The sequence below is a fragment of the Cetorhinus maximus genome, chromosome 19 (assembly GCF_964194155.1).
Source record: "Cetorhinus maximus chromosome 19, sCetMax3.hap1.1, whole genome shotgun sequence".
NCBI classification, from domain to species: domain Eukaryota; kingdom Metazoa; phylum Chordata; class Chondrichthyes; order Lamniformes; family Cetorhinidae; genus Cetorhinus; species Cetorhinus maximus.
Window position 1 is genome coordinate 37,595,957 of NC_135897.1, and position 12,016 is coordinate 37,607,972.

At 48.9% G+C, this 12,016-nt stretch overlaps 1 protein-coding gene across 1 annotated transcript in view; it reads right to left on the reverse strand.

The window, feature by feature from the left end:
* The window catches only part of dock10 (dedicator of cytokinesis 10), a 370,245-nt gene extending 358,514 nt beyond the window's left edge, over positions 1-11,731 (reverse strand). Inside the window, exon 1 of the mRNA XM_078563739.1 lies at positions 11,494-11,731. Within this exon, the coding sequence (XP_078419865.1) occupies positions 11,494-11,601 (108 nt within the window). The 5' untranslated portion in view covers positions 11,602-11,731. The remainder of the gene's footprint in view (positions 1-11,493) is intronic.
* Between the last annotated feature and the right edge of the window lie 285 nt (positions 11,732-12,016).

The following is a 12,016-nucleotide window of genomic DNA, read 5'->3' on the forward strand; positions in this document are numbered from 1 at the left end:
TATCTTCAGGAGTATCTTCTTTAGTTGGGCTATAGCCAAAACTAAACAGTCCCATCTACACTAAATGATGGGGGGTGGTAGAACACCAGCCAGCACCCATTGGATGCAAGTAACCTCACTGAATGCCAATCCAGAATTCAAAGTTGTTTGTCTGGTCTCCACTCATCAGGGCTGCCTGGAGTGGGAGCCAAATCCAACCCTTCTGACCAGAGGCAGGAATTCAACTACTGAGACAGTGGTCACTCCATCTGGATGCCAAGTATTTACAAACCACACTTTAGTCTCTACTTGCTGGGGCAACAAAGCACACACTGAAGCATTTTATCATGGCACACCCTCTTCTGAAAGCTATTTGTAAAGGCTTGACCATTATAGCATCTCCCTTTCTTCTTGCTCTCTTAAGTATGCCAAAGGAACTAAACCAGGCCTGAGTAACCCAAGGTACTTTACAATGAATACCATCATTCACTCTACTCCTCTCTAGCATCAACCATGTAACATCTGTTATGACCGATGCAGTTGGTAAAGCGGAGTTATTTGAAAATCCCAGGGGGAAACTTTAAACAACTGTCATGACCCATAATTTTAAGTGGTATGTTTGAGATGCGACTCTAAATTCAGGAATCAGACCACCAGTTCTTGAGGCTTTACATTAAACTAAATGAAATATTTTATTAATTTTACACAGGTTAAAATATATATATATATATATATATATATATATAAACAAATTCCCAAACTAATCTCCATTAAGGCAACAGCAACCCATAAACTTAACCAAACACCAGGCAAAGCATTTTCACCATATGAATTCAAAATGAGGTTCTTTTACTTGGTTCCTGTGGAGCCAGTTGGAGGCTTGCAGCTGCCTTTTGATCTCACATTGCCTCTGCTCTGCACTCCCAAAAACTACTGAAGTTATACCTTCCAGCCCCCTTGAATGTTAATTCTCATTGTATCAACAATTTCTGAACTAAACCTGTCTAACAATAAAACCCCTTTCATAGTACCAATTTTATTAGTAATATGAACATATTGCTTAGTAGCTGCTAGAAAGGCATCCCTTTTCACCCCACTTCTTGAATGCTCTATTCAAAAAATGCAAATGCACGCCATCTCTCTTACATATCAAAACTAGTACCCATCAAAGCACCCAGACTAGTTGACTTTAATCCAATTAAGACACACGCGCAAACTAAACCCCTATTTTAAAAGAAAAATATTTTCCAAAATATTATATACATTAATAGCTTCATGACACATCTACCAAGGATAATTTAAGAAAAATCATTGAAGTGAATCCACTGAGTGAGACACAAAGCAATGAATATACACAATGAATATACAAATAAGCTTGAGCAGAAACATTTTTCAAAACAATCACCGATAGGTGCAAAACAGACTCTTAGCCGTTGTCTTCAGAGTCCATTATTTCACTGTTAGGATGAGTTAGCCTGAGGATCTGGAACTCTCAGATCTTGCATTCGAATGAGGAATGTTTTCTAATGAAGTATATGGATATGGACAATAACGTTGCAGACAGGAGTTCACAGGTAGGAGTTCACCAGCTGATTCTATGATGCTTTTGCAACATTGCAGTACACAATGGAGCATGTGGCAAATCCAAGAATATCTGGAGCCTCCTCCACATAGTAAAGGTTACAAGGCCAGTCAGTTATTATCCTATGACTGTCGTGAGTGCTGCCCATAGAAGCCAACAGTTCCAGAGTCAATCAGGCTATCTATTTCACCAGACTACCTTTGCCAATTTGATTTGCGCAGTCTGCATGAAGATTTATGTCCCCCATAATTAAGACATTGCCTTTGTTCCAAATTCCAATTATTTCTTGCTTTGTGTTCTGTCCGATAATATAACCCCTGGTCAGGGCCTATAAACTATTCCTTTGTTATTCCTAATCACCACCCCGACTGATTTTACTTCCTGATCTTTTGAGCTAGATCCTTTCTGACTATTATCTTTATGCAATCCTCTATTATCAATTAATGATAATGACAAGACAGGCAGGGCATGAACCAGAGGTATAGATGTAATGGATAGTGATGTGATATCATTGCTCAATCCAACAGTTTATCTAGCTACCACCACTTTTAAAAGCTACATGTCACAAAAAGCATAGGGTCTGGTCACACATACAGTTTCAGCAATGACAAAACTTGCAGGTAATTCATCTCTGGAATTGACAGCCAGAAGACAAGAGCCACCTCAATTTGAGATGGGTATGGACAGACAGCAGTCACTCAGTCACTTTACATACACCTGCTTCTTAGGTGATACTTAGACTAGGCATTAAATTAGAGAAAGTCTGAAAGAAGGAAATATGGAACACTTGCACACATGGCATGGTTTGGCAAATATCTGGTTGCACAAGTTTTGTGGCAGATTATTACAGCAAAGTGTTTTGAAACACATTTCCTATGGTGGTAATAATACAAGATTTATAAGTTTTCTGAACTATTTAAGACACTGCATGTAATCCATTTTGTGGAGGTGTTTGTAAGCAGAACAGTTAATTAAATGGAACATTGCACATTTAAAGGAAAATCTTCCATATGTTTCTCAGAGCTAGCATCAGATTTTAGAGTCACAGAGGTCTACGGCACAAAAAAGGCCCTTCGGCCCATCGAGTCAAACAAGTACCTAACTATTCTAATCCCATTTTTCAGCACTAGGCCCATAGCCTTGTATGCCATGGCATAGCAAGTGCACATCCAAATACTTCTTAAATGTTATGAGGGTTTCTGCCTCTGCCACCCTTTCAGGCAGTGAGTTCCAGATTCCCACCACCCTCTGGGTGAAAAAATTCTTCCTCACATCCCCTCTAAACCTTCTGCCCCTTACCTTAAATCTATGCCCCCTGACTATTGATCCCTCCACCAAGGGGAAAAGTTCCTTCCTCTCTACCCTATCTATGCCCCTCATAATTTTACACACCTTAATCATGTCCCCCCTCAATCTCCTCTGCTCCAGGGAAAATAACCCCAGTCTATCCAATCTCTCCTCATAACTAAAACTCTCCAGCCCAGGCAACATCCTGGTAAATTTCCTCTGCACTCTCTCGAGTGCATTCACATCCTTCCTAAAATGCGGATTCCAGAAATGCATGCAATACTCTAGCTGTGGCCTAACCAGCGTTTTATACAGTTCCAGCATAACCTCCCTGCTCTTATATTCTATGCCTCGGTTAATAAAGGCAAGTATCCCATATGCCTTCTTAACCACCACATCTACCTGTTCCGCTACCTTAAGTGACCGGTGGACCTGCACACCAAGATCTCTCTGATCCTCGGTACTTCCCAGGATCCTACCATTCATCGTGTATTCCCGTGCCTTGTTTGTCCTGCCCAAGTGCATCACCTCACACTTACCCAGATTAAATTCCATTTGCCACTGATCAGCCCATCTGACCAGCCCATCTATATCCTCCTATAATCTGAGGCTATCCTCCTCACTATTTACCGCCCCACCAATTTTCGTGTCATCCGCGAACTTACTGATCAACCCTCCTACATTCAAGTCTAAATCATTTAAATATACCACAAACAGCAAGGTACCCAACACCGATCCCTGTGGAACCCCACTGAACGCAGGCATCCAGTCTCAAAAACACCCCTCGACCATCACCCTCTGCTTACTGCCATTTGACCAATTCTGAATCCAATTTGCCAAATTGCCTTGGATCCCATGGGCTCTTACCTTCGTCATCAGTCTCCCATGCAGGATTTTATCAAAAGCCACGCTGAAGTCCAAGTAGACCACATCAAATGCATTGCCCTCATCTATACACCTGGTCACCTCTTCGGAAAATTCAATCAAATTGGGCAGACATAAGCCCCTTAACAAAACCATGCTGACTGTCCTTGATTAATCCCTGCCTCTCCAAGTGTAGATTAGTTTTGTCCCTCAGAATTGGTTCCAAAAGTTTCCCCAGCACTGATGTTAGACTGACTGGTCTGTAGTTCCCTGGTTTATCCCTTCCTCCCTTCTTGAATAACGGTACCACAATGTCCTCCAGTCCTCTGGCACCTCTCCTGTAGCCAGAGAGGTGTTGAAAATTATTGCCAGCGCCTCTACTTTCTCATCCCTTGCCTCACTAAACAGCCTGGGATATTTTTGCCTGCAGCCTCAACTACTTCCTCCTGCTCCTCACTATAATGTCTCTTTACAGAGTGAAATCATGCTGCTCTTGCAGAAATCTTTGCTGGCCTGTATAGCAGATGGCCTCTAAATCTGTTAGAGCACCTAAAGGGCTGCTTCAGCAAGTAAATTATATTGGTAGATCCATGCACTCCACACAACAGTGTTCAGCAAATATACTGGGATATTGCTCCACAGGATTGCCTGAATTTCCTAAAAGACTTGATGAAAATTCGAGTGAGCCACCTAAAGCAAAGGCATTGTGACAATTATCTGGGGAGTGAGCAATGACTTTCATAATCCAGTAATTTGCATTATCTAGTACTAATTCATTTCAGAAGTGGCAGTCTGCAATAGAGCACATGGGTACAATCAGTTACCCTCTTGAGATGCCCTGCTATTTGCTAGGATTGCAGAACCTGTTCATGCCGCTGTTGGTAATTTGATAAAGTTAATATATTGTCATATGAACATCACTTGCTGTGTACAATTATGAACGATAATGTTAGTGGTATCTTGGATTGGTCCAGAAGTATAACTGATGAGAGGTGTCCTGATCTTCACAGCCACTGGCAGTACTGTGCCTGAAGATAACTTTAGCTGACTGGCTAAATAGGCTATGAGGACAGGAATATAAGCTTCAAATAAATGCCCCTTCTAATTTGGACTGAGGTTTCCTGAAGCCATCAAATCCTTAACCAGAAATGGATATGATGCCAGCAAGGGATGAACCAATCCCAGCCAACAAGTCACCCATGCAAGATTGAAAAACTGTAGCTACTCAAAAGACTTCAATGTATTAATTTGAAAGATAATCGTAATGTGCAATCTATTGTAATCTATCGTTTTTTGTACTATGACCTGAGAAAGCAAGTATTTTGTACTAAGTAACACATTTTTTAACATTGTTTGCGAAAATTTAGCAGTAGCATTGCCCCTTATGCAATGATTTCTTCCCCCAAAACATCTCCCATCCTCCATATCCACCTGTCCCCTCCATCCCCATGCCCCAACCCCTCCCATCCATCCCATTAGCCTCCCCGCTTCCCTCCCAGCCCCTGCCCTTCTACCCCTACCCCCATTCCCACCCATCCCCCTCCCCTTGCCCCCTCACCCAACCCACTACCCACACCTCCTTCCCCATCTCTCTCCCCCTCCCCCATATCCCTCCCCATCCTCTCTCCCCACAACCAGCATATCCCTCCCCATCCACCCTCAACCCCATAACCATACCCCATTCTCCCTCACCCCCCATTCTCCCATACCCCTCCCCATCATCCCTCACCCCCATACCCCTCCGCATCCTCCCTCATGCCCCATCCCCATACAAACCTCCCCCATGCGCCTCCCCATCCTCCATCAACACCATACCCCACCCCATCATCCCTAAACACCCATACACCTCCCCATCCTCCCTCAGCCCACCCATACGCCTTCCCCATCCACTCTCACCCCTCCCCATCCTCCCATCACCCTCATCTTCCCATCGCCCCCATCTCGCCCTCATCCTCCCCACCCTCCATCTTTCCCTCATGCTCCCAACCCAATCTACCCCTCATTCTTCCGACCCTCCCATCCTTCCGATCCCCCATCATCCTCCCTATTCCCCACCTCATCCTCCCCATCGTCCTCCCCAAACCCCGTCATTCTGCCCAATGTCCTCTCATCCTGACCATCCCCCGTCTCCTTCTCATCTTCCACACCTCTCCATCTCCCCCTCATCATCCCCATCTACCTACCGCCCCGCTCATCCTCCTCATCCCCCACTCATCCTCCCCATACCACCTTCTTCCCCTCATTCTCCCCATCCAACCGTCATCCTCCCAACCAACCCTCATCCCCATCCCCCATCTCCCCCTCATCTGCCCAATTGCCGCCTCATCCACCCCATCTCCCCCTCATCCTCCCCACCCCTCCTCATTCTCCCACCTCCCCATCACCAAGCATACCCCGATGCCCCCTCAACATCCCCAAATCCCCTCATCCTCCCCAACCCCCATCCTCCCCTTTCCCTCCATCCTCCCCATAGCCCCCTTATCCTCCCCATACACCCCTCCTCCCCATCCAACCCTCAACCTTCCCCTCTGACCCTCATCCTCCCATCTACCCCTCATCCCCCATCTCCCTCTCATCCTCCCAATCACCCTCTCATTCACCCCATCCCCCACTCATCCTCCCCATCTTCCCCACGCCCCCTCATCCTGCCTATCCCTCCTCATCCAACCCATCCCCACCTCAGCCTGCCCATCCTCCCCTCATCCTCATCCCCCATCTCCCCCACATCCTCCCCACCCCAACCTCATCCTCCCCATCCTCCCATCTTTCCCTCATCTTTCCCATCTCCCCTCCTCCTCCCATCCCCCGGTCATCCTCCTCATGCCCTGCTCGTCCTCCCCATGGACCACTCATCCACCCCACTACCCCCTCATCCTTCCATTCCCCCCCTCATCGTCCCCATCCCACCATCTGTCCCTCATCCTCCCTAACCCCCTCATCCGACCCCACTCATCCTCTCCATTGCCCCCTCATCCTCCCCGTCCAGCCCTCATCCTCCCCCTCCGGCCAACAACCCCAGCCCCCATCTCCCCCTCATCCTCCCGATCACCCCCCTCGTTCACCCCATCCACCCTCATCCTCCCCCTCATTTTGACCATCTCCCCCTCATCCCATCCCTCAGTCCCCCCATCTCCCCCTCATCCTCCCCATCCCACCATTTCCCACATCTCCCCATGACCCCCACATCCTCCCCATCCACCCCTCATCCTCCCCATCCCCTCTCAACCACCCCATCCCCACTCATCCTCCCTATCCCCATGCCCCTCTCAGCCTCTCCACCCTCCCTGATCCTCCCCACCACCCCCTCATCCTCCCCACCAAACCCTCATCCATTCCATCCCCCATTCATCCTCCCAATCCCCCCTCATCCTCCCCATCCCCCTCATCCTTCCCATCCCCCCTCATCCACCCCATCTCTCCTTCATCCTCACCAACCCCCTCTTTCTACTCAGCCCTTGTCATCCACCCCAACCCACCCATCCCCCCTTATCCTCCCCATTCTCTCATCTCTCCCTCATCCTCCCCATCGCCCTCTCATCCTCCCCATGCCCAGCTCATCCCCCTCATTATCTCCTCATCCTCCCATTCCCCCCGTCATCATCCCCATCCCACCATCTCCCCATCATCCTCCCTTTCGCACCTCATCCTCCCCCACTATTCTCCCTATCTCCCCCTCATCCCCATCCCCCATATCCCCCTCATCCTCCCCATCCCCCCTCATCATCCCCCTCATCCTCCCCAACCGCCTTCATCATCCCCCTCATCCTCCCCAACTACCCTCATCCTCCCTATCTGACCCTCATCCTCCCATCTCCCCCTCATCCTCCCCATCCCCCCTCAGCTTCCCTCATCCTCCCCATTCCCCCATCTCTCCCGCATCCTCACCACCCCCACCTCATACACTCCATCCTTCATCTCCCCCTCATCCTGCCCATCTCCAACTCATCCTCCCCATCTCCCCCTCATCCTCCCCATCCCCCCTCATCATCCCCCTCATCATCCCCCTCATCATCCCCCTCATCCTCCCCAACTACCCTCATCCTCCCTATCTGACCCTCATCCTCCCATCTCCCCCTCATCCTCCCCATCCCCCCTCAGCTTCCCTCATCCTCCCCATTCCCCCATCTCTCCCGCATCCTCACCACCCCCACCTCATACACTCCATCCTTCATCTCCCCCTCATCCTGCCCATCTCCAACTCATCCTCCCCATCTCCCCCTCATCCTCCCAATCACCCACCTCGCCATGTCCCTTATTCTGCCTATCTCCCCCTTATTCTCCATATTCCCCATCACCAAGCATCCCCCACATTTCCTCAACCTTCCCATCTCCCCCTCATCCTCCCCATCCCACCATCTCCCACATCCTCCCCATGATGCCTACATCCTCCCCATCCACCCCTCATCCTTCCCATCCCCCCTCAACCACCCCGACCCCACTCATCCTCCCCATCCCCCCTCATCCTCACCAACCCCCTCTTTCTACTCAGCCCCCGTCATCTTCCCCATCCCCCCATCTCCTCTTATCCTGCATGTACCCCACATCCTCCCCACCCTGCCCTCCTCCTCACCACCACACCCATTCCCCTCATCCTGCACATATCCCCCTCATCCTCCCCATCCCCCCCTCACACTTCCCATCACCCCTCACCCTCCCCATTCTCTCATCTCTCCATCATCCTCCCCATCGCCCTGCCATCCTCCCCATGCCCCCACATCCTCCCCATGCCCCCACATCCTCCCTATGCCCCCTCAGCATCCCCAAACCACCCTCAACCTCCCCACCCCACCTCATTATCCCCACCCCCACCTCATCCTCCCCATCTCTCCTTCATCATCCTTATCCTCCCATCCCCCTCATCCTCCCCATGCCCCACTCATCCTCCCCAGCCCCACCTCATCCTCCCCAGTCCCACCTCATCCTCCCCAGCCCCACCTCATCCTCCCCAGCCCCACCTCACCCTCACCATCCCCTTCTCATGCTCATCTCTCCTCACCCTCCCCTCATCCTCCCCATATCCTCCCCATCCCTCCTCATCCCCTCTCATACTCCCTCATCCTCCCCATTCCCCCTCATCCTTCCCACCCCCCACCACGTCTGATCCTCCTCATCCCCCTCATCCTCCCCATCCCTCCTCATCCTCCCTATCCCCTTCTTATGCTCCCCATCTCTCCTCATCCCCCCCATCCTCCCCACCCCCCATCCTCCCCACCCCCCATCTCCCCATCAACCTCCCACCCCCACATCAACTCCTCATCCTCGCCTTCCCCTGCTCATCCTCCCCACCCCCCCATCCTCCCCACCCCCCATCTCCCCCTCAACCTCTCACCCCCACATCAACTCCTCATCCTCGCCTTCCCCTGCTCATCCTCCCCACCCCCCCATCCTCCCCACCCCCCATCTCCCCCTCAACCTCCCACCCCCATATCAACTCCTCATCCTCCCCATCCCCTGCTCATCCTCCCCATCCCCCCTTTATCCTCCCCATCCCCCCTTTATCCTCCCCATCCCCCCTTTATCCCCCCCATCCTCCCCATCCCCTGCTCATCCTCCCCACCTCCCCTTTATCCTCCCCATCCCCCCTTTATCCTCCCCATCCCCCCTTTATCCTCCCCATCCCCCCTTTATCCCCCCCATCCTCCCCATCCCCTGCTCATCCTCCCCACCTCCCCTTATCCGCCCCATCCCCCATCCACCCCATCCTCTGCTCAACCTCTCCATCCCCCATTCATCCTCCCCAACCCTTGCTCATACTCCCCATCCCCACATCTTCCCCTCATCCCTCGATCGCTCCTTCATCCCCCTATCCTCCCCATCTACCCCTCATCTCCCCCTCATCCTCCTCATCCCCCCTCATTCCCCCTCATCCCCACTCACCCTCCCCATCTCCCCCCTCATCCTCCCCTCATCCTCCCCATCCTCCTTCCTCCCCTTCACCCCCTCTCCCCAACCCTTTATCTTCCCCTCTTCCACTACCATCCCCCCTCTCTCTCACACCAACCGCGCCCCCCCCGCCATCCCCAACCCTCCCCCCCCGCCATCCCTACCTCTCCCCGCACCGCCCCCCTTCCCCCCACGATCCCCACCTCTTCTTCCCCCGCCCCACCTATTCCCTGTTTCTCTATTGCTCATTGGTTTAACACCTACACAGCTTTTGGCTCAGATGACAAGTTGAATGACACAGATTGCAGTCACAGACAACAGTAAGAAGAGGAGATATCTCGCACAATTCAACCGTGGCCTTACTGGCTGCTGAGAGAACAAAAATCATGCAGAAATTATACAATGATAACAATGGACAAATCACAATGTTTCCCTTTGAAGTCTCTTGTCATCAAGGGAATAAGTGATAGGCACTGATTTTAGATGGGAGGAGTGTGAATCCTGACTACTTTAGTTTTTCAGTCTGCTTTTCCTTTCTATTATTATTTGGTGATCTAACTGAAGACAGAATTACAAGGGTAATTTCGCCAACACTTGAAGGATTGCCAATATCATTTTAGTGGACTGACTCTATGGATCCAACTCAGTTAACATTTTATTTGCTGCTATATATTCATATATAGTCTATAGATCTAAAAAAAAATAAGAGCAGCTTTCCAACAAATTCCTACATTATTAAATTGATTTAAAAGAATGATTACTGTAGATAAATCTATCTCTAACCTTCCTATCTCAGCTAAAGTAAGTGAAGAGGGCACTCAGCCGAGCGCAGACCTCTGCCACACTACGCTGGCTCAATATTATTTCAGTTACGCAGCTCTTCCTTGAGGCTTTACCCTGCTCTGTGACTACAAAGCTGAAAAAGGAAATCTTCTTATGAAGAGCTTTCATCTCACTAAGGAGGCTTCAGGCCAATCCACATCCAACAACCTGCTCTGAAAACTCTGCTCACATTTTGATAGCTGTGACAATAGACAATCCACAACATTATAAAACAATCAAGAGTGTTCCAAATAAAACAACCCACGGTATTCCCACAGCACCATGCCTCGATGTTAATGGATCCTTTAAAAAACTTCCAGGGTCCAAATCCGGATCCATAACGTCACCAAAAACTAATCAGTTCTTCCTTGAACCATACCCTATCTGTGTACCAAGTTTGGTCAAATCTGTCCATTAGTTTTTGAGATATGTTCACAGACGAACAGACTTAACAAAACAAGCAGGAGCTAAAACATTAAATGTTTTAATGAACGTTTAATGAAGCATAATTGTACTTGTGAACATTTTTTAAATGAATTAAGTTGTTTGCAATTCTCTTCTTCTCGATTTACTGTTCTTCACCTGTAAACTCCAAATGGTCTGGAGTCACTAACCCCCTCCCTCCAAAATACCAAACTCAGACCTACAAACAGTTTCCGCGAAACGATGTCAAACTTATTTGAAAAGCAAACAATCCGTTTTGGACCTTGTTATAGTTCAACTGTTATTCATAACCGACGATGGAAAGCACTTGCCGGTCATTTAAGTGATAGCAATGAGTAATCGTAAACATTTAGAAAATCGTGGGCAATAACGCCCGAACGCAGCGGCGGAAGGGCACTGTTTAACAGAATGCACAATAAGTACCCTTAAATAAATTTTAAATAAAAGTTAACGTTTATAAGAAATGATCTCTCTGGTTCAATGCTTCGCTTTCATTTTTAAAAGCAGCCCTTTCAGCAAAATGTTACTTGAAGACCCCACGAAGATGCTGTGAATCGTCTTCTGACTGTACACATTGTCCCATTCAGGCATCTTCGCACACTAACAGCACCAAAAGGAAATATTTCACTCACCAGAAGCAGAGATCGTCTTTTGAGAGCCACCGAGGCGCTCTGTCGGATTTCTGCAGCCGTCCCAGGTTTGAAAAGACCTCTGGTGAAGCGGCGAGTTGACTCTCCCATTGTCGTTTCCAGTTCAGAATGGTCCCTTTCTGACAGATTGAAACCATGCGAAGTATGGGTGTCACACAGTGCAGAACTGGCTTTTTTTTTCAGTTCTCGTCAACCAGGAAACGGAACTCAGCCACAAGTGACAACAAGGGCATTTGCTCTTTTCTATAAACGTCAATCATTTCATTTTTATTAAGTAAACACCACTTCGCCCAGCTGTTCCCGGGGCAATGAAACGAATAACTCCCCGATACACATGGTGCATGACTGTTTAATTTTCCACCGACTTTCTTTCTGTACAACTACTTTCGAGCAAATGTTTGAAGAAGCAATTTCTGAAACCTATTACAATGTGGAGTTTTGCTTTTTTACAGTTAGCACCACCATAAAATAAAATAAACAAAAGCAGTAAAGCCAGTCATAAATC